Source organism: Neofelis nebulosa, chromosome 5 (genome assembly GCF_028018385.1).
Source record: "Neofelis nebulosa isolate mNeoNeb1 chromosome 5, mNeoNeb1.pri, whole genome shotgun sequence".
In the NCBI taxonomy this organism is placed as follows: domain Eukaryota; kingdom Metazoa; phylum Chordata; class Mammalia; order Carnivora; family Felidae; genus Neofelis; species Neofelis nebulosa.
The window spans coordinates 103,954,993-103,978,488 of record NC_080786.1 but is presented as its reverse complement, the minus strand read 5'-3'; the positions used below and the strand labels follow the sequence as shown (position 1 = coordinate 103,978,488).

Here is a 23,496-nt window from a genome sequence, read left to right as displayed (position 1 = left end):
GCACAAGGCAGCTATTAGATAACAACATGGAAAGATAGCTAAGATATGTTAAGTGAAAAAAAAGAAAAATCTGATGCTCTACAACACCATTTTAAAAAAAATAACCAAAATTATCTGTTATAGAATAGAAAAGATCTAGAAAGGGACACCTGGCTCAATCGGTTAAGTGCCGGACTTCGCCTCAGGTCATGATCTCATGGTTTGTGAGTTTGAGCCCCGTGTCTGGCTCTGTGCTAACAGCTCAGAACCTGGAGCCTGCTTCGGATTCTGTGTCTCCCTTTCTCCCTCTGCCCCTTCTCGGCTCACAATTTGTCCCTCTCTCTCTCGAAAATAAATACACGTTAAAAAAAAAAAATTAAAAAAAAAAAGAAAATATCTAGAAAGACACCTGTCAAACTCTTAAGAATGTTAGCCACCAACGTAGAAATGATGAGGAGGTGGTGATGAATAAAGACTCATTCTATTTTACTCTGTATCTGTACTAACTTGAGAGATACTGGGCCACAGTGGCTATTTAAATTTAGATTAATTGAAATTAAAGATTTAGTTCTTCAGTGTACTACTCACACTACAAACGCTCAATAGCCTTAATGTGGCTAATGGCTACTATAACAAACGATATACATATAGAATATTTCTATCATCACAGAAAGTCCTACTGGGCATGTTGGTCTATGTTAATATTTTTGGATCACTGAGATTTTTTTTCATAATAAGCATGTATTAATTTTATAATCACACTCAGAATTATCTCCCCTCCACTCACAAGCACACATTTAAAAAAAAAAAAGTACCCATTAAATGAAAATTTAAAAACTAAAGATAGAAGTAGAAAAAGCAACACCTGCATTTTTACCCTTAGCTCTGAGTTCAGTGTAGCCTATCGAAAAAGAGTGATTTTTTTTATCGCTAGCTATGACTTTTCTGAGTGATGTAGTTAGCCGTGGTAATATGTGCATGTATTTTTTTTTTTTTTTTAATTCAAAAGTAGGCCAGCATTTCTCAAGTTATTCTTTTCTGTAGACCACTGAACCTTTGATATACTTCAGATTCTTTGTTCCAGTAATTTTAAGAATGGATGCATACAATATTCTCTTTACAAGGGATCCATAATGCAAAATAGTTTTGAAAGGTCCCACAAGGAATAAATCTTTTGAATGCGAATCATTCTCCGAAAATATAACTAAATCCACCTTTTAAAAATATTAAATTCAACATCTTCTAAAAACTGGAAAAGAGAAACTAAACACATTACCTAGTTGAGACAGCAAGCTGATGATACTTAAGACCAGTGGCGCACTTATGCTTGGGTCTTCAAGTAGCTCCACAAGGCAGCTCAAGCATTCACTTGGTAGTATCTGATTTGGTGTAAACAATCGTGTGAGCTTCTGCCCAGAAATTACCTACAAAACAGTCATTAAAATGTGTCAGTTAAGATTTGGCAATTTGCATCTCTTCTCCACTTCAAACAAGAACTCAGTTCTTCCAAAGTACCACTGCCTCGCTTTTTCCCAATTTAGAAAAGTCATAAATGCTGTTCCCTCTGCCTGGAAAATTACCCATCTCTTCTCTCACTGGCTAATATAATCATTCAGATCTGAGTTTTAATCCGTTTCTGCCTGAAGCTAACCCTCTTCCACCAACTAGGTTAGGTTTGCCTATTACACTATCCTATTGTCTTTTATACTTTTATTTCACAAGCTGGCAAACTTTGACAACCCAGCAATACTTATCCTTACTACACAGAACACTCTATTAAGTCATAGGGTTTAAATCAACACTCTACTACCAACATATTTATTGAGTAAGTTCCAGTATATGCACTCCACCTATTTTTAAGGGAGGCAATGCAAAGTGAAAACTAGCTAAATCCAAAGGCTTACCCATGGGATTCACTATGTGATCACTCCTTTTGTTCCCTCCAAAGACAGGTGCTGAGCCCAGAAGTTAGAGATGACAAAAAAGGAAGTTAAAAAAAATTATTTTAGGGGCACCTGGGTGGCTCAGTCGGTTAAGCGTCCGACTTCAGCTCAGGTCATGATCTCACAGTTCACGAATTTGAGCCCCACGTGGGGCTCTTTGCTAACAGCTCAGACCCTGGAGCCTGCTTGGGATTCTGCGTCTCCCTCTCTCTCTGACCCTCCCCACTTGCGAGCATGCTCTCACTCTCAAAAATAAATTTAAAAAAAATTTAGAAAATTATTTCAAGTAGTCAGGTCAGGCACAAATTTTATTTTTGGTTATTCAACGTTTTTACTCCCCTCTTAAAACTCTATAAACCACCCTCTCCTTTTCCCCCTGAAAAGGTAAAGCTGAGATTGAAGGCCAAAAACAGTTGTCAGCCATGTATTTTCAAAATGCTTTTTGAATGTTATTAAAAGCCTACTGTAAAAATAAGTATCTTTTCTATAAAGATGGAAAAAGTTATTTTAGAATTAGATAAAATCTGTTTTTTAAAAGGTCTAAGCAGGAATCCTTCCTTTCTATCTCTCTTTTATTTCCTCACCCAGATGTCAGTTTTTCTTCTAAAGCTTTGCTGATAAGAAAGCTTCAGGATATTTATTCCTGAGGAATATTTTTGTTGTTTATTTATTTATTTGAGGGAGAGAGAGCGCACAGGTAGGAGAGAGACAGAGAGAGGGAGAGAGAATCCCAAGCAGGATGCCCACTGTCAGTGCAGAGCCCAATGCAGGGCTCAGACCCACGAACCCGTGAGATCATGATCTGAGATGAAGTTGGTTGCTTAACTGACTAAGCCACCAAGGTGCCCCTGAAGAGTTTCAACATTAAAGTAAAAAACAAAAAACAAAAAACATTAAAGTAAATTTAAAAAGACAAAAAAATTTGGTAGATATTTGGGGGTAAGGAATCTTCTTATTGCCATTTTGCTTTCTTATATAAAGCTAGTCCTTTAGAAGATGAAGACATTTTCTGGTTTAAAAACTATTTGCCTCAGGACAAGACCTGTATTTCAACAGCATAAGTACTCCAACATGTAATATTTATTACAAGGTAAAACGTAAAAACCACTTTACAAATTTTCTTTACTTGGATGTTTTCATGCAAACAGATTTTAGTAATAACTAATTTTAGCACTTACTTTGGCCTAAGCATTGTTCTATGTACATATGTTAATTCTTTTCATCTTCATAAGAACTCTGTTAGGTGCTGTTTTGCAGATGAGTAAACTGAGGCATACACCAGGACGCAGCATAACTGAAATGCATTGTTCCTGAATCCATGCTCATAATCATTATGTAACATTAGCACTATAAAAAACCACCAAAAGTGAGACCAGCCCAGCTCTGCCAATCATAAAAAAATTCAAAGCTCAGGTCCTGCATGGGGCTACAAAGAAAAAATATAGAAGTGCAAAATAGCAGAATCAATCATCTCCTTTCACATGATAGCCACTTCTTTGTATCCTCAGATGTTGCTCTCATGAAGTATGCACAAAGATATTCACCATTAGTATCACCCATCAAAATGGTTAAAATTTAGAAATCTGAAAACACTAAGGATCTGTGTGGATGAGTGACAGCAAATTTCACATATTGCTGGTAGGAGGGTAAAAATGGTGCAACCGGTGGAAAACTGCTTGGCAGTTTCAACAAAAAATGAACAAAGATCCACCAAAAGACCTAACAATTCCACTCCTAGGTATCTAAATGAGTGCATGTATCTCAAAAAAATATAAAAACGTTTATAACATATTTGCCCTGAATCCTACCCAGAACTGGAAACAACCCAACTGCCCATCATCAGAATGTAAGTAAGCTCTTGCCCATTTATACAGTGGAATTCCTACATAGTAATAAAAAAGAATGAAAGTACTGGCACATGTGCAACATGAATAGATTTTACAGATTTGTAGAGTTGAAGCCAGACACAAAAGCACATATTATAGGAGTCCACTTATCTGAACCTTATGAAACGGGACCACTGAAGAAACCTTATAGGGGACTGGAAATGTTCTGTGTCATGAAACAAGTGTACCTACTTGACTATATACGTATGATAAAAACTCAAGCTCTTCACTTAAGATCAGTGCACATTATATGCTGTATGTATGTTATCTCTCTAAATGGCAAAAGAGTTTTCAGTAAACCCCTTAAAAGTTCCAGAATGTAGTATCAAGCAGTTTCTAAGCCTCAAATTTCTTTGAGTCTCCTTCAATTCACTGCAACATGGCTCTCAGATTCAAGGCATGTTTCTGATTAGTATTTAAAATGATGTACTCCTACTTCTTAAATAAAACTGCTTACTCTGTGGCTTCTGGAGCCCACTATCACATTTTTATATTCTAACTGAGAAGCAAAGCTTTAGCATTTAACAGCTAACACTTTATTCGTTTTGCAGAGATTTGTTGAGGTAATGAATGAAAAAAGAAAATGTACTTAGGAAATGGGCACCTGAAGCGATAAGAAGGAGCATCAGTGAAGCTGGAGGAAACAGGCACATTTAATGCATTCCAGTATCACAACAGTTATCCAGATTGATGTTGCTGTACTATTCACAATAGTCTTTTCTCTCCAGTAGTAATTTGCTAATCTTTGTAATTTAGACTTTATCTCATAAATATAATAGAATATATTTTAAAATTATGTTCAGTTCTATGTTAACAGAACCTGTGACAGATGGAATTAAAATAAGCTTTGGCTGAGCTTAATTTTTTTTTTTTTAATTAAACTGAGGTTATTGTTAGTTGGAATGTGCAAGAAATGAGATTAAAAGCCTAAAAACAAATAGGAACAGAGAAAGCTGTGAATAAGTGACCTAGCCATAAATTAGTGGGAACTAACAGAAAAAGTGAAAGCAATTTAGCAATTCAGGTTTGAAAACTGGGAACAATATATTTTGGTTAAAAAAATTATGATTAGTATTGTGATTGCTTTTTAACCCAAGGAAAGTTAAAAAATTTTTTTCTTTTTCAAATTCGAGTTCAACATGAGTTATAAGAGAAGCAGCAAGCAATTGGTTCAGATTGTAAACTGCCTAAGGGACAGGAATAAAACAAGTTTTAATCATCACTCCCCATCACCTTCACTCTCGAGAAGTGCTGTGTATTCTGCAAGAGCTCTGTTGCGATGGAAAAACCAAAGAAACGAAGGAAAAGAAATAGCTCCGAACTTTCTCCTCTACCAATCCCCAAAAGAGCCTAAATCCCCCAACATTTTGTCCCACCCTCCCTCTTCCTAGGACTTCGAGTATCAGTCACTCTTCCCTCTAGCTGCAGCCAGCTGAACGCGGATGGACTTGGGCGGAGTTAAGAGTGGGAATTCAAGGCTGACTTTCGCCTTCCTTACTAATACAAAAAGAGACCTAAGGGAGCGATGGGCAGACCTTACTTTGCAGGCTGGGGCCGCTACACCCCGGCCGCACCGTGAACTAAGGGTTTCTACAGGGAAGCTTATCGAGTCCCCATCCCGTAGTCCCTCACCTCCAAGTGCCGCAAAAGCTGGGTGGCATTCGCCTCCGACTTAACGGCTTTATACTGACTGATGGTCAGGAGCAAGGACTTCAGGCAGGCGGTGGAGTCCATTGGCACTCGCCACAACCCCACCTGGGAGCCACTACCACCCTGCCGGCACCGGCCTGCAACTTTCGCGGCCCTTTTTTTGATTTTTCAGCCCCACCCCCCTAAGTCCCGATGCTTCCGGTTCCGGTAGCGCTCCGGAAGTCCCTGGGTACCCTGGGAGAGCTGCTGTCAATGAAGAAAGGAGAAGCGGGAGGGTCTAGTGGGTCTGTGGGTTCTTCAAGGGGGTTGGAAGCTGTCCTTTCCCGAACTTCTTTTCCCATTCCCTCAACCCACCGTCGCTTCGAAAAGCCGCGAGCTTTCAACTTCGAGATCCCGCGGAGACGATAAATCTCGCGAGAAATGCGATTGCGACTCAATTTGCGAAGGGGCGGTTAGGCGCAGGGGGTCCGTGTTCATTAGAGCTCTCAGTTTTCGTTTGCTTCTTCGGCCTTCACGCTGGATGGCCGGTTTTTCTTTGTGCACGAACCTCTGCCTGAGAAATGGTCGCTTCCCCGTAGTCTAGACACGGTGAGGAGCTCTGAGGAGAATCTTGGCCTCTAGATTTTTAGGGGGCCTGGGAGGGACCTCTTTTTAAATATTTTTCCTGCGTCCACCCTTTCTACCCAGAAATGTTTGTTTTTCCGAGTAAGCCTGGGGCCATTGGGATTCTGTGGCGAGGTAGTCATGCCCTTAAGGTAGTCGTCAAACTTATTCCAGAAAGCTAGCTCCTGGTGACTTCTGGGCCAGGTATTGCTGCGGAGAGTGTTCTCATTAGCGTCAGTTTTTGTAAGTGAAGGTATCTGTTTTTATTTGGCATGATCAATTGCTTTCTAAGCCTCGGTGTCTTCTATGAAACACGGCACCGCCCTTTGCGTTTTTTGTAAGAGATAATATTGTGCGTGTGTATATAATGAAATGAGTTGCTGGCTTTGGAACCTTTTTTTGCTTGAAGTATGCTAATATTGAATTAAGCTTTAAAAACCAGTTTGGAAACAATTGGAAGAGCAAGGCGCATGTCGTTTTAATTAAATCATTCGTCATGGATCATGTTTTGTCAGTTCAAAAAAAAGTGTTTTTACATTACATTTTTAAAAAGGATTTTTTATATTAAAAGTTTTTAGTTTGAAAGCTTACAATAATCCAGCCAATGGAGACATACATGTAAAAATAATTAGGTAATTAATGTACATATTCATTCATTCTGTAAACAGTTATCGATTGTATAACATGGGTTAGAAGTGGCAGGAGGAAGTATCCCTGCTGCGAAGCAACTAATTGGGGAAATGTACTAAATAGGTAGTACATATGGAATTCATATAAGTTAGAGGCACCATGCAGTTGACCAGTGAAGCCAGGCTTTGTTTACAAACTCTGGTTCCACCTTTTACTATGTGACCATAAGGCAGATTCTCTCTGCTTCAGTTTCTTAAAATCCAGCTAACGGTAGTACCTGTTCAATCAATAAATCAGAAATCATTGAGAGCCTACAGTGTAACAGGTACTTGTCTAAGCACGAGCGATTTAAGTGAATAAAACCTATGTTATGGAAATTACGGTCTGATAGGAAAAAAACAGTTTGTAAGAGGTGAGATGGAGAAAAAATTTAGCAGAATTATTCTTGGAGAATAATGGTGGTTGGGAAGAAGGGAGTTGGGAGGTCAAGATAGAGCAAGCAATATTTGAGGAAGTGCTTCAAGGAGTTGAAGGAGACAGCCCTGCTCTCTAGGGGGAAAAGTAGATAGAAAAGCAAGGGCAGAGATCCTGAAGTGGGACCATGATGTGTGTCAGGAACACCAAGGATGCCGCTATGACTAGGGTAGACAGCAAGGGTGAGAGTAGCAGTAAAGATGAGGTCATGTCAGGTGGTGCAAACCATTATAAAATGAGCTAATCAACTTACAAGAATTTAGAGCAGTTGCCTGGCATAATTACTTTCTCAGCAGGTGTTAGTTACATCTTAGTTCATTAGCAAATGCAGTGACAACCTTTTGGTTGGTGTTAGACTTTTCACTAATAATGACAAGTGTCTCATCTTCATACTCATTCTCAGCTAAGGGAAGAGGTCAAAGCTGCTATCTGTAAATGCCATCTTTCTTTACACTCTTTCATTTTAACATAAGTAATTATCCATCTTCTTTACAATCTTTCATTTTAACATAAGTAATGATACAAATTTTGCATTCTCGTCTGTAAGATACTCATTTTAATATGCCTTTCTTAAAAAATCTTTTTCAAAAATTGATGTTGGAAGTATAGTAGGATGTACCATGATGGTAACTGTGAGAAGCCCTAACACATTTAGGCAGAGATACTTGCACATCCTAATATGAGAAACAGTCTTATTTTAGGCACCAAAAAATGGGGAGGAGGAGGAAATGGTGGTGATGATGGTGATGAAGCTCGGTCCAGATGACTGAAGACCTTATTCTTGATACTGAATTCAGTGGTGATCTTTGGCTTTTAACTGGGGCCTGATCTATTTAGGTTTGTGTTTTAGGTTGATTACTCTGGCAACTGGGCAGCCTGTGATTTTGATAAGGATAAGGGTAGGAGTAAGGAGAATATTTAATTTGCTGAGTCTTTGCAAAGGATTACCAGGGGTAATTGAAGTGGAGATAACAAAGAGGTGAAAAATTGGAGAAATAAGTAGGTGAAATAGGCAGGATTTAATGACTTATTTCAGATGTGAAGAGAAGCATGAAACTAGAAGGGACTCCAAGTTTCTAGTTGGGGTGACTGAGAAGATACAGATACTGCTGAGATAGTTAATACAATTCAGGTTGTATTTCATGTTCAGTGAAATTTTATGTAGTTTATCTTCTAGTCTTGTATTAAGTTTGTTCCAGGGCATTGTATAATTTTTGTTAATGTGAGCGGGTTCTCTTTTTCTCCTTTAAAATTTTGTTATTGCTACTGTAAAAAAAAAAAAAAAAGATGCTGATTTTGATACATCTTTTATCCAGACCCTGACTAAAATCTCTTATTAGTTTTTATAGAATTTTGTTTACTCTCTTAGACTTTCTCACTATATATCATCTATAAATAATAATTTCATCTTGTCCAGTATATGTTGTCTTTATTTCATTAGTGCAAAAACAAATTGGAATAATCATGGTGATACTGAACATCTTTGTCTTATGATTTAATTGAATGGGAATGACCAGTATTTTAACACTTAGTATAATTTGTGCTATTGGCTTGTAGTAGTCTTTCAAATGTTTAGATTGCCCTTTATACCTGTTGTACTTAAAGACTTGCCAAAGCATCTACTTAAAAAAATTATCAAATACCTATGTTTATAGATCACATTTTCCACTTTGACATGATAATGCAATGTATTGTGTTGCTTTTTTGTTCTTGGGATAATAATAGCTAACACTTAGTGAGCATTTGTTAGAAGCCAGGCACTATTCTAAGAAGTTTATACTTACTAATTAATCTTCATAACAGCTTCATACTTTAGGTACTATTATCTCCATTTTACAGGTGAAAAAACTAAGAGGTGAAATAATTTGCCCAAGGTCATACAGATTATAGTAACAAAACTTGTATTTGCTATGATGCAAATATTTTATTCAGGATTTTGTATTTAAAATTTTTTCATTAATTTTTTCTTTTGGAATTTGTGAACTTTTGAAAAATGAATTGGATGTTTTCTAATCTTTTTTTCTGTGCTACAGAATGAGAATCACATAGGAATCAGGTGGTCCTTGTAGATTGTATACCACTGGCCTATAAAATCAAGTAGCTGATTTAGTGGTAGATCTTTTGAAAGTATTTGAAATGGTAATATGGTTATAGATCTGATCATTTTTTCCACCTTTCCTTAGGTTTGGAAATAAAAATATTCTAATATAGCAACTATTTCTTTAGATTTAAAGAATTAAAAAAAATTTTTTTTAATGTTTATTTAATTTGAGAGACAAAGTGCACGTGCGAGCAGGGGAGGGGCAGAGAGAGTGGGAGGCACAGAATTTGAGGCAGGCTCCAGGCTCTGAACTGTCAGCACAGAGCGCCATGCAGGGCTCGAACTCACAAACGGTGAGATCATGACCTGAGCCACCCAGGTGCCCTAGATTTATTTATTTATTTATTTATTTATTTTTTTAATTTTTTTTTTCAACGTTTTTTATTTATTTTTTTTGGGACAGAGAGAGACAGAGCATGAACGGGGCAGGGGCAGAGAGAGAGGGAGACACAGAATCGGAAACAGGCTCCAGGCTCCGAGCCATCAGCCCAGAGCCTGACGCGGGGCTCGAACTCACGGACCGCGAGATCGTGACCTGGCTGAAGTCGGACGCTCAACCGACTGCGCCACCCAGGCGCCCCTAGGTGCCCTAGATTTAAAGAAATTTTGATATGAAGTTGCATCAGTATTCTAGTAATTTTCTTAATCTCTTCATTGTAGTTTTAAATTTCCTTTTTCATTTAAATGTTACCTATATTTTTCCTTATGGAAAGTTCCTTACTGGAACTTTCTAGGGGTTTATCTACTTCATTCAGCTTTTCAAGAACCAACTTTACTCTTTTCCTTTTTTGTCAGAATCACTAATTTTATATTTAGGTTTATTAATTCCATCCATATACATATTTTCCCTTATTTTTATTTTTTTTTTTAAGGTTCAAGGCTTAGCAGATTTACATATATATTTTTTATAAAGGACATTTATGCCCACAGATTTTAAAAGGATAGTAGCTAAAGTGAGCATCTGTATTTCACTTTTATTTTTTTTTAATATTTGTTTGTTTATTTATATTGAGACAGAGAAAGATAGAGGGAGAGGTATCTAGAATCCCAGGCAGGCTCCACACTCAGTGAGGAGCCTGATGTGGGGCTTGGATCTCACAACCATGAGATCATAATCTGAGCTAAAATCAAGAGTCAGACACTTAACCCACTGAGCCACCTAGGTGCTTCTGTATTTTACTTAAAAAAAGAAAAAAATCCAGTTAAATTAGTTTAACCAACACAGGTAAAAAAATTTTTAAATATGAATATTCCTTCATTCTCAAAGAGCTTAGATTCTGTTACACAAATCAGAGTAAGTGTTATTAAGAGAAATGGAGAGTACTATAAGAACACATTTTTTAGGGCAAAATATTAATATCTTCAAGGTTTGGCTTAAAATCCCTTTTCTCCATAGATTTTTTTATTGACATCCTTTGTATTTGCACAGACATTTTCCCTAATTTATAGTTCCAGAAACATATTAAAGGGAGTTAAAAAAAATTGCTTAGGATCTTAGAACTCAGTATTAGGGCTGTCTAGCTCCTTTATTTCTTTTAGAAAAACTTAGCATACCTTTAATTAAGAGTAAAATAGATTTTTTTAGAGAGAGAGTGCTAGCTGGGAAGAGGGGCAGAGGGAGGGAGAGATAGAGGATCTCAAGCAGGCTCCATGCTCAGCACAGATCCCATGACCCTGGGATCGTGACTGGAGCCGAAACCAAGAGTTGGAACACTCAACTGACTGAACCATCCAGGCACCCCATAAAGTGGAATTTTTAAAAACGTTTATTTTTGTGAGAGCGAGAGAGAGCATGCACAAGCAGGGGAGTAGTAGAGAGGGAGAGAGAGATTCTTAAGCAGGATCCATGCCCAGCATAGAGCCTTATGGAGGGCTTGATTTCACGACTGTAAGATCATGACCTTAGCTGAGATCAAGAGTTGGATGCTTAACTGAGCCACCTAGGCCCTCCTGAAAATTTTTAACGTCTCATGACCAGAGCTTAAGTCCTGTTAGATAAATCAGACTGAATAAAGATATAAATTTGTGACAGAAGTGCAGAGGTTATAGAATACTGAATGTTGTAGTATGAGAATTATACCAATAGTGTGAACACAGAGCTAATTGTTCATTCACCCACCATACATTTAATGAGTGCTTGAGTGGTAAGTACATTTCCAGGTACTGGGGTTATGGCAGTGAATCAGATAGATAAAAATTTCTATCCAGGTGGAGCTTTTATTTTAACGGGAGACATAGACAACAAATAAGAACTATAAATAAAGTATATGAATGTAGTAAGTGCTATGGAGGAAAATAAAGGGAAGAGGGAAAGGAAGTATCAGTCAAGATGGAGTGTTGGAATTTTAGACAGTGTGGCATATTGTTCAGTATTTTCTGCATAGCAAATCACCTTAAAACGCAGTGGTTATAAATCATGAGCATTTATTTCTTGCTCACCAGTCTTTGAGTTGACTGCAGTTAGTCTGATCTAGACCTGGCTTGGCTGAGTGGCTCTGCTTCAGCCATTTTGTGGGGAGAAGGCAGTATCTAGAGCTCAGTTTCAGTTATGTTTCGATATCTACTAGACGTCCAGGAGATGCTGAATGGGCTGTCGAATATATTATTTGTAGTTAAGGGAGAGGTCAAGGCTAAAGGTAAAAATTTAAAGCCTTGAACCTAAATGATAAAAGGTGAGTATGGATAGAAAAACTAAACCACAGGGTACTTAAATATTTAGAGGAAACAACAAAGAACACTGAGTAGTTGCCAGAAGACAGAGGCCCTGTCTTGATTCCATGGTTATCTGCAGGGATAGTTTTACAGTAGTATATGGGCTACTTTTGACCTGTAAAGAAGGGCTCAGGTTGGCTGAGAAGGCAGTCTTAATTTACACACAAACTCCGTCTTCTGCCTTCTGAGGACTTGCGGTATTCAGAGGAAAGGTGGCTTCATTCTTTAAATCAATATTGAGTGCTTGAAGTGTACCAGGTGCTGTTGTAGGCTCTGCAGATATATAGCAGAGGGATTAAAAAAAAAAATTCCTGACTTTGTGGGGCTTCTATTCAGTGGAGATGTGAGGCCAGGTGTAAATTAGGAGATTATTAAGTATGCATAAATAGCAGGTAGAACAAAAGTTCTATTGGCCCGGGTTCCAAAGATTCAAGGCAAAGAAATCTAGTGGTAGAAAATTGGCAGAGGTCTAGGCATGGACTCATTTGGATACCTTGTCTCTACTGTAGTTAAAACAATATTAAATATTCAAATATTCAAATATTAATATTAAATTGATTTTGCCCTTTATGCAGAGCCAGAAAACTAAGTCTGTAGAATTAATGTCAACTTTGATTTTTGAGAAATGTTACCCTCAACACAAAGGCAAAAAACCTGTTAAGCCAAAATTGCTCTCTTTTCAATTACTCTTCCTGTTTCTTTTCCCAGTCAAGTGTTAAAATTCAACTTACCTCTAAATGATTTGCCAAACCATAAAATTAACCTTTTCACCTTTCAAACAATTCCTGTTTTGTTTTGTTTTGTTTTTTTTCCCTGCACATTTCACAGAATTCAACTTTAGTTTAAGTACATGGTTTGGGTAATTTGGGTAAATGTTTTTTACCCCAATTTCACATCTAATTTCATATCTCAGTATGAGAAGGTTGCCTTTTTTTTTAAACATAAATATTATCCATTGTTTCTGAATCCCAATTTTGCAGATAAAGGTAAGTGACATAATTTTATTTTAAATTAAGGTACAATAATCATTTTTAACTATAGTATTTATTGAAGACCTACTTTATACAGAGCCAAGTCCTTTGCATATCTCATTTTTAAATTTCCAGTCTTTCAGAAAGTAGATATTACTATGTTCATGAAAGATATTATTATGTTCTGTTTCTTGAATTAAAATGTGGAACCATTTTCTAAGATAGTGGCATCCAAAGTGGAATATGCACACCTTGGGATATGTGAAGCTATCAGGGTGTGGGAACAATTAGAAATTTTTACTTATTTTGATATCATTCTTTTTTATTTTATATTATAGTAATATCTGTATATAATTCATAAATGAATTGCTATTCATGTATTGTCAGTGTATTCTCAGACTTATTGCTTTAGATACATGGTGATCAAAAAAAAATTTGGAGACTTCTCCAAAATTGTTAACCTTAACAGAGCATTTAAACACATATTAATTATTATTCATTTTAGTAGCACGTGTAGTACTGGCATTTTTCTGAATTGTTTTCTTGAACAAATGGATTTTCTTAGCAAAAACTAATGAGAATAGTATATTATGAAATTATCAGATGTCATGATTATCTTTACAGTATCATTACTAGTCAGTAAGGTCACATAAATAGTTTTGTTTCTAAGTGTTTGTCTTTATGCATATTACTCGGTTTAGCTCAAAATTGAACACCACGCTTAAATAGTTAAATATTGCACTTAATGGGACCTAGTGGAAAGAATATGGAATTTGCAGTTAGTGACACTTGGGCCTGAATTTCTGCTTTTATTAATTTGTTAGCAATATGAACTCTAAATCCCTCAGTTGCTTACTTTTTAAAATGAATTACAGTAATGTTTATTTCACAGTTGTGTGAGGATCAGATGTGTATTCACTGTACATAGGTACTCAGCCCAGAGCCAGACACATAGGAGCTGATGAAAATTAATCTTATTTTTGATGAAACCACAGTTAATTACACCCAATTAATTTTATGAGAGAAAATTCTTCATAACCAAAACCTTGACCTACCTTCTCAGCTAAACTCTTCTTACAAATATATGTCTTTCTGAGATAATGAGTCTTCTTACATTGGTGGATCAGTCTGGATTTGGGTATTGTAGGCCTTGTCATTGGTGGTGAGAGAGTCAAGTGCATATTATATACTCTACTTCCTGCTTGATTATCATCTCTACATGTGTCATGTGTCAACATTCTGTCTTGTTTCCTTTTTCTCATCATTGTCTAATAACAGTAATGATAACATTGCTGAAAATATTCTGCTTTGGAAAATTTGCTTAGTGATAACATGCTCCTTCCAAGGGTTTCTAGCTGTGTTTCTGAACAGTGATTTTCGCAGTGTTAACCTGTAAATAAAAGGAAACTGATGGGTATTTTAATATCTGGATTTTTTTCCCCAGGTAAATCCTAACCTGTGCGTATTCATTATAGGTACATTCCAGATATTAAAAACAAATTAATGTATGTTCTTTAGGTTTGCTAAGTCTTGAAGTAACTGGATAGGTCTGAGGGTCTGAGGAAAATTAAAAACCTTCTCCAAACAAACAAAAAACAAACCTACTCCTGACAAGATGCTGGTTGTGACAAGGATATTTCCTGTTTTGGCAGATTTATAAGGAAGGGTGCTGGGTGTACATTGCAGGGTTCTTCCTTTCTGATATAAGCTGCCAGACAGTGCTAATAATGATTTTTTTCAAGATGACAAAAGCTGAGGTATGACAGTGAATTCCCTGATCTTTTAGGGCAAGAATGCTCTTCAGTTTATGATAACTTTTGCAACGATTTTCCAACCATTATCCATGAGTCCTGGAGTTTGCCTTAAACAAACTATTTTTTCTTTGGGGTAAAATAATGTTTTGGCTACTTGTGTCTAGCTAGCTATGTTCATTTTGTGGCCTTGCCAGGAAGTCAGATAAAAAAATGGAAGAAATTAATGGAAAATTAGAAAACCAAATAATCAATATATTTTGTTCACTCTTACAACAGTAACAAAATAATGGTATAACCTGTGTGAGTCTAACCTGATGGTCCTAGCCATTCTTGTCTACCTGGAGCTCACACTTGAGTAATAAAGACTTTCAGAGTGCTAGAGTCATAGAGCCTCTACTTTAAAAGCCACCAAGAATGGCTGTTGCTGCTTGCATAGTAAACATAATCAGATCAATAATATTTAAAATTTTGGTTATAAGGAAACTTCCATTACTAATGTCTTGCCTTATTCCTAGAAAGCATCCTCTTCGTAATGTTTTAAGCCTTGAAGTAATTACTACTCATATGGAGCAAAACATCTCACATCTCTAAGGAATTTTTTGGAATTCTTTTGAGAAAATCTAGCAGAAGTGTTAACAAGCAGTGTCAGAGACCTGCTTTGCTAACAGACCCCTGAACTTCTGAAATACTTCTGTAATTCAGTGCTGATGTCATAAACCAACTTTTTTGTTCTTGTTTTGAGAGAGCGAGCGAGTGTGAGTGGGGGAGAGGGGCAGAGACAGAGAGACAGAGAGACAGAGAGAGAGGAGAGAGAATCTCAGGCAGGCTCCACTTAGTGCAGAGCCAGACATAGGGCTTTATCTCATGACCTGGGATCATGACTTGAGCCGAAATTAATAGTTGAACGCTCAGCCTACTGAGCCACCCAGGTGTACTGTAAATCCAGCTTTGTAAAATAGCTATCAAGATTTTACCAAGTTGCATGTTCAGGTTGTTTATTGCAGCATTGTTAGTAATAGCAAAAGAAAAAAAGGGAAGACCAGAGAGGAAGTGTTTATCAATAGTTGTCTGGTGAAATGATACATTTATACAATGGTATACTGTTTAAGGAATATGACATGTGTCATATGTGCTGATGTGAAAAACCCAAGATGCCAAATGTGCAAACTAAGCTGCATTTGTGCCATGTGGGATATATTTGAAAAATGTGTTTTTTGTCCCAGCTCTCAAGCTCATTATTACCTTTCCTTTCCATATGGTAGCAATTCTCCATCAAGGTAGAGAATTGGAAGAAAAACCTGATTTTGCTACAAATTTAAACAAAATTTGTTGATGATAATGAAGGGATGATAGTAACACTTACATAGTAATTACTATGTGCTAGGTCTTGTTCTATTACATATTTTAAACATTTAATCTTGATGACCCTGTGAAGCAAGTACCATCTTTTTTGTTTTGTTTTGTTTTTTATTTTTAAATTTACATCCAAGTTGGCATATAGTGCAACAATGATTTCAGGAGTAAATTCCTTGATGCTCCTTACCCATTTAGCCCATCCTCCCTCCCACCACCCCTCCAGTAACCCTCTGTTCTCCATATTTAAGAGTCTCTTATGTTTTGTCCCCTTCCCTGTTTTCGTATTATTTTTGCTTCACTTCCTTTATGTTCATCTGTCTTGTGTCTTAAAGTCCTCATGAGTGAAGTCATATGATACTTGTCTTTCTCTGACTAATTTCGCTTAGCATAATACCCTCTAGTTCCATCCATGTAGTTGAAAATGGCAAGATTTCATTCTTTTTGATTGCCGAGTAATACTCCATTGTGCATATACACCACATCTTTGTCCATTCATCCATCGATGGACATTTGGGCTCTTTCCATACTTTGGCTATTGTTGATAGTGCTGCTGTAAACGTTGGGGTGCATGTGTCCCTTCGAAACAGCATGCCTATATCCCTTGGATAAATGTCTAGTAGTGTAATTGCTGGGTCATAGGGTAGTTCTATTAATTTTTTGAGGAACCTAAAGTGGGTACCATCTTTATTTTCCAGATGAGGAAACTGAAGCACAGATGTTAATTAGTTTCAAGCAAGGTTGCATAGCTAATGTGTATCAAAGCAGTTCTGTATACCCTTGCAGGAGTATTCCAATATTTTTGTGCTCTTAACTACCAATGCTATGCAATCTCTCAACTTTTGACATTGATATGAAATCTAAATGAGGTACTTTATGTCATTTTTCTTTCTTGTAGACAAATGATTGTAAATATTACATAATACCAGGATAGTCTTAGTGTTCTTCCTCAGAACAATCTGTTATGTGTTTACTTAATTAACCTTTGTATTTTTTTTAAATGTTTGTTTATTTTTGAGAGAGAGAGTGGGAGAGGGGCAGAGAGAAAGGGAGACCAGGAATCCCAAGCAGGCTCCACACTGTCAGCACAGAGCCAGACGCAGGGCTCTATCTCGCAAACTGTTGGATCATGACCTGAGCCGAAATCAATAGTCAGACGCTTAACCAACCGAGCCACCCAGGCTCTTTTCATTTTAAATCATTTAGGTGGTTCTCAACTGGGGCATATTGTCCCCCAGGGGACATTTGGCAGTGCTTGGAAACACTTTTGGTTTTCACAATGGACCCGAGAGGTGGGAGAGAGTTGCTTTTGGCACCTATGAGGTAGAAGCTAGTGGTGCTCCAAAACATCTTTAAAATGCAGAGTGTATCTTCCATAACAAAGCTTCATCTAGCCTAAAATGTCCATAGTGTCAAGATAGAGGAACCCAGATTTAGTGGGCACAAGAAAAGTTCTCACAACTGAATTTCTCTCTTGAAAAATATATTATTTTGTTTTCAAACTAATAGCATTGAGAAAAATGAGTTGAATTTTAATGTTTTTGCACACGATAACTCCCTTTTTCCATCTGGCATTGTGTGATCTGTAAGGGCCAGAACTGACAAGAGTAGTAAATCCATGGGACATCTATCTACCCACACACTGAAATGTGAACTTTTTGGCTAGTTAGAGCCTCTAACTTGGTCAGATGACTTACGATGAGCACTCAAGTAGATTTAAAAAACAGTGTGCTTTTATAATGTTGAGGTGACAAGTGCTGTAAGGTAAACATTTGAATGAATGATTAAACAATTAGAAACAAAACTGCCTGCTTTGTTGTGAATAAGCCACCTTTAAAAGTAGGGGGAGGTGGAATACTTTTGCGATTAAAAAAAGTTTGATACAATTTCAGTAGATAAGAGGGAAAGAGGGAGCTGGGAGCTCAGAGGGAGCAGTAAGAAAGGCATTTTACTGTTGGATAAGGATAAAGATGGCAGGACTTTGTTTTTTACCAGTAAAACAGCCTGTGGGTAAGATCATTTTGCTTGGTGGATAAAGGTGTGCTAGAAATTGACACTGACCTTTAACTTGCCCTCTGATCAATTAGCTAGCACCTGAATAGGTTCCTGTGGACAAGCAATCCCTCAGTTCCAGGAAGGGAGGTAAATTTTTAGTTTCCTGCTGACAGGGAAAGCCTGTTGAGATGAACACACCAGGGGAAACCAGATTCATCCTTTATCCCATGTTAACCCTGATTTTGAAGGTTTCCTTCAGCCTCTTCTAGAATGGTAAGAACCTCTGGATTATTTTAGAAGCAGTGTGTTAATGTTTCGGGCTGGCTACTTCCTTTCTGTTGCTAGGCACTTACGCCTTCCTTCCCAGCAGAGGCTGTAAAGTGCCACCGTCACCGCGGCTGCTGCTATTGCAGTAGGGTTTGCCACACATGATCTGCTTAGCTCCTGGGGAAATGATGGGGTTGATGATATTCTCCTGGAAAACCTTTCACCACAGAGATTCATCTCAGGTTGTATTTCTAAGCAGACTAAAAAAGCCATTAGCTTTTCTTAATTCTTAATTCAGGCTCCAAATATCTTCTGATTTATTAATTAATACTATATCCTTTTCTTTTTCAAGCTGAGCACTGAATAGCTTAGCAGAGGCCTTCCATCTTCTCTACCTTGTTACCAGAGGACTTTCTTCCCTTTTCAGCCTGTGATCTGTGCAAACAACTGCCTGAAGGAGAGCTTATCAGAGGGGGAGGTATCTGTGTCTGGGCTTTTAAATTCTGGAAATGAGGGGGACTGCTTTGTCTAGAAAAGGTGTGCTTTTGTATAATCTGTGAGATAATGCCTAACTTTTTATTAAAATAAGCAGGGAGGTTATAGAAGCTATAAAAGAAAAGCAGTTTGATCACAGTCCTAGAATTCCCAAAGCCACGTCCTTTTTTATAAAGCTTTATTGAAGAGATGAAACAGATCTGATCTAGTGTGAGAGAATAAAAACCTCTTCATCATTAGTGTTAGGTTAGATCTTTCATTGGTATTGAACGAAGAATGCAAATTTAAATTGACATATTTGCTTATTGAGTTTTTAAAAATAAGAGTAAAACTATAAAATATCTAGGAGAACTGGATTCTGCATAGGTGAGATATACTGACAGTAAGACATTTTTGTTAGGGATGGGCAAGAAACTAAGAGGTGTTAGAAAACTGTCTTTTAAATGAGGAAATTTATTTTTTAACCTTTTTTTTTAAAGTATAGTTTGCATTTAATGTTATGTTAGTTTCAGGTGTATAACATAATGATTCATTATGTCTATAGGTTATGCTATGCTCATCACAAGTGTAGCTGCCATCTGTCATGATATGTTATTATAGTATTATTCACTATATTTCTATGCTGTGCCTTTTATTCCTGTGACTTATTCCATAACTGGAAGCCTGTATCTCCTACTCCTCTTCATGCGTTTTGCCCGTGCGTCTTATCCCCTTCCCTCTGGCAACCATCAGTTGTCTGTATTTATAGGTCTGATTCTGTTTTTTGTTTATTCATTTGTTTGAATGAAATAATGACTTATTTCATTTAGCTAATACCCTCTAGATCCACCCATGTTGTCACAAACAGCAAGATCTCGTCCTTTTCAAGTATTGAATAATATTTCAGTGTATGTGTTTATGTATATATATCACATCTGTATCTATTCATCTATTGGTGGACACTTGGATTGATTCCATTTCTTGGCTATTGTAAATAATGCTGCAGGGGTGCAAAGATCTTTTCAAATTAATGTTTTTAATTTCTTTGAGTAAATACTTAGAATTATTGGGTCATATGGTATTTCTAATTTTAATTTTTTGAAGAACCTGCATACTGTTTTCCACAATGGCTACACCAATTTACACTCCCACCAACAGTGTATGAGGGTTCCTTGCGTCCACATCCTTGCCAACACTTGTTAGTAAACGAAGAAATTAGATGGGTGTGTGTGTGTGTGTGTGTGTGTGTGTAAATGTTTGCATTTGTGTTTTGATTAGAAAGTATCCATTGGATTGTTGAGAGAATTACCCTTACCTTTGTAACTTAGAGCTGGTGTGAGTCAAATATAGAAAATATCTACAGGCAGTATCATAATTAGGAATATTAGTTTTGCAGATGATCTCCCAGGACTTCTTTTAGTCAGGCACCAAATTGCCCCCTTCCCTATTCAGCTCACTAATGACGGGATACTCAGGCCTCAAGGCTTATGAAGGTTCAGGTCTAGCCGTTACTTCTTTTCTACATGTTTGGTTGGCTTTTTCTGGCTTTTAAGGGAGAGTCAGTATCATGTAAAATAGTGTTTCTTTGAGTAAATACAATCTGAATGGATAGGTGACTTGCAAATGATCTTGTGGAACATGTTTTCTTTATTTGGGAATTACCTATGCTGAACTGCATTTTAATAATGGGCCTTCAAAAGTTCTGCTGATCTAGCTTACAGCTGTATATTATACATGCTATTAGTGGGGTTTGTTTTGTTTTATTTTAGTTCTAGTTAATATATAGTGTTCTATTAATTTCAGGTGTACAGTATAGTGATTCAGCAATTCCATACATCACCTGGTGCTCATCACAACACGTGCACTCCTTAATCCTCATCACCTACATAACCCCACCTACCTCCCCTCTGGTAACCATCAGTCTCTGTAATTAAGAGTCTGTTTCTTGGTTTGTCTCTCTTTTTTTCCTTTGCTCATCTATTTCTTAAATTCCACATTTGAGTGAAGTCATGTGGTATTTGCCTTTCTCTTGGCATAATACTCTCTAGCTCCATCCATGTCATTGCAGATGGTAGGATTTCATTCTCTTTTATGGATGAATAATATTCCCTTGTATACAAATACCACCTCTTCTTTATCCATTCATCTATCAATGGACACTTAGGCTGCTTCCATAATTTGGCTATTGTAGGTAGTGCTGCTATAAACATCAGGGTGTAAATGTGACTAATTTTAGAAGAGTTACTCTTGGAATAATTGAATAGAGAGTTATATAAATAGATGTACAAATGGATATTCTTTTTATTTTCATTTGTGTGGCGGCAGTTTTTTTTTTTCTTTCAGGTAACATCCACGACATTCATTGATATTTGAACCAGAGAGTGTACATCTCACCTTTCCTATTTTATGAAGACATAGAATCATGATTTTGGGGGAAGGTGGCTAAATGTTACCTTTAGAATAAGGAAAACAAAACAATTAGTGTTAATGAAGATTGCATTAAACAGAAACTCATGTACTCTGTGGAAAATAAATTAGCATAAACTTCTGGGGAAGCCATTTAGATGCACCAAGAGGCTTAAAATATTTGTCTTTTGACTGAGAAATTCTACTTATGAGAATTTCTTAGAATAATCATAAAGGTAAAATAGGAAACAATCTAAATGTCCATCTATAAATTAATGGTCTAGGAAACCCCAGTCAGCCAATTCTTATGTAACCATTGAGAATAGATACTAGGAGTATAATATCACATGAAAGATGCTTTTGATATAGTGCTCAGTGGTGAAAACCATAATGTAGAACATCATTTATCCAGTATGATTACAAGTTGGTAAAATATACGTATGCTGGAAGAAGTAAAATATTAAAATGTAGGTAGTGACTTACCTTTGGATGGCCAAACTATGTAATTTTCATTTTCTTTTACAACTATTTCAACTATTACAACTATTTCTTTAATGATCATATATATTTTTATAGTGGGGGAAAAGAATGTAATCCTTCTACTTGACCATTAAAAATATTACTTTTCTTGCAGCTTTAAACATCAGTAGTAAAAGTCTGTAAACATTTGAATAAGACTTTTGCAAAACACATTCTGCAGCATGGATTCTCTACCAGAACAGTTTTTTATGAGGTAAGGGATAGGTTGACAAAAACCAACCATGTTTGTTGCATTTGAAGACACAACATTTGTCCTTTCCATATAACCTTGGGAAGCTAGTATAGATGAGACACCTTTATGCTTCAAGACAGTTTAGCAACTTTGATTAGTGGGGGATGTAGATGGGGGGAAATCTAATTTCAGGAAATTTCTCTTAAGTACTATACTCTGGCTAAACTCTAGTTCCAGCTTTGCTACTTTCTAGGTATATAACCTCTCTGGACATCAATTTACCCATCTTAAAGTGACTGCCATAGTGACTGTTGATGTACCTTCCTTTTCTAATATATCAGGAGCATGGTTTGATTCTGTTAATGTATATTGTTCTGTATTAAGTATTAATAATAAACGAATAAGATGAATGAGAGGAAGAGGGGTAGTCAGTGGTACAAACTGAGGAGTAGAGAGCTAGGAGGAGAACCAGCAGCCACAAAGAATGCAGAAGTTTCCACAGGAGGTTGGAGGGTATGATGGGCAATGTTAAATAATGCAGAAAGGCTAGGTAGAATGAAGAACTAAGACAAATCTGTTGACATAACAAGCAGGATTTCATTAGTAACCTTTAATAGAGCCATTTTAATATTGGGGAGGGAGTGAGGATTAGTTAAGCTTACATACCAAATTTGTTAGGAAAACTGGTGAATATAGCAGCCCACATCCTACACTTTGGATTAAGAAGCTCTGAAGTAGGTTGTTCAAAAGCTTCACAGGTGATTTTAATAAGCATCTGAGACTGAGAACTGTTGGCTTGAACTCCATGAAATGGAGTTAGCAAGTAGGGTATGCATTTGAGAACTTTATGTACTCTTCTACAAAAATTGAGAGGCTTCAGAATACTGGTGCACTATTTCTTATTCCTTGACAACACAAGAAAATTCCTTATGTTCCTTTTTGGAGTGGGGCTTAGAAGTGGATAAAAAGATAGTTAAGAGGTTTTTCTTTGCAATGACATTTTAAAGAGCACTGAGAACCATCTTGTGAAGTATTGTTTGTGTGTATAAATCATCTTTTGTTGAAACTGTCACTATGTGGATAATACTGTACTGTTTATCTGTCCCAGTTTCCCCTGACAAAATCTGTTGGCATAGCGGAAGATGATAAATGATTGTCTATGAGATGAATACATAAATGTGAAGTAAAATGGGATAATTTTTATAAAGTATAATGCTGAGTAAATGAATTGATATGTTTCTCACCTCAGTTTTATCTCTGCTAGTGTATAGAATTCTTATGGGCCTAATATCATGGTTCTGTATGTAGGCAAAAGCAATAAATTTTTTCAGTTCTGTATGTAACACCATATATGTTTGCATTTTAAACCAATGCCAGAAGCAAAACTTGTCAAGTTATTCATTTTTACAAAAATAGTTGGTTTTTAAATACGATATTCTCCCTCAATTTTAAAAAATTATTTTGGAAAACTGGATGACTATAATACCAGGAACTTGAAACAAAATATAAAAGGATCTACATAAGATAGATCCTTTCCAAACCTTTATTATCTTAATAAATGCATGCACATATACACACACACAACA

General features: G+C 36.7%; 2 protein-coding genes across 15 annotated transcripts in view; one reads left to right on the top strand and one right to left on the bottom strand.

The window, feature by feature from the left end:
* The window catches only part of CIP2A (cellular inhibitor of PP2A), a 36,335-nt gene extending 30,641 nt beyond the window's left edge, over window positions 1–5,694 (bottom strand). The window contains exons 1-2 of one of the 2 annotated variants that reach the window (XM_058731498.1): window positions 5,441–5,694; window positions 1,256–1,403 (exon numbers count right to left, since the gene is read on the bottom strand). In XM_058731498.1, the coding sequence (XP_058587481.1) occupies window positions 1,256–1,403; window positions 5,441–5,542 (250 nt within the window). In that variant the 5' untranslated portion in view covers window positions 5,543–5,694. Of the gene's footprint in view, window positions 1–1,255; window positions 1,404–5,440 lie in introns of those variants that run through there. The other variant, XM_058731499.1, reaches the window with a different exon arrangement.
* Window positions 5,695–5,827: 133 nt separating this feature from the next.
* Window positions 5,828–23,496, top strand: part of DZIP3 (DAZ interacting zinc finger protein 3) — a 131,879-nt gene continuing 114,210 nt past the window's right edge. For 7 of the 13 annotated variants that reach the window (XM_058731487.1, XM_058731490.1, XM_058731494.1 and 4 more), the window contains exons 1-2: window positions 5,828–6,046; window positions 21,833–21,931. In XM_058731487.1, coding sequence (XP_058587470.1) covers window positions 21,900–21,931 — 32 coding nt within the window. In that variant the 5' untranslated portion in view covers window positions 5,828–6,046; window positions 21,833–21,899. Of the gene's footprint in view, window positions 6,047–6,080; window positions 6,305–18,334; window positions 18,561–18,670; window positions 18,797–21,832; window positions 21,932–23,496 lie in introns of those variants that run through there. The other 6 variants (XM_058731492.1, XM_058731488.1, XM_058731491.1 and 3 more) reach the window with 6 other exon arrangements.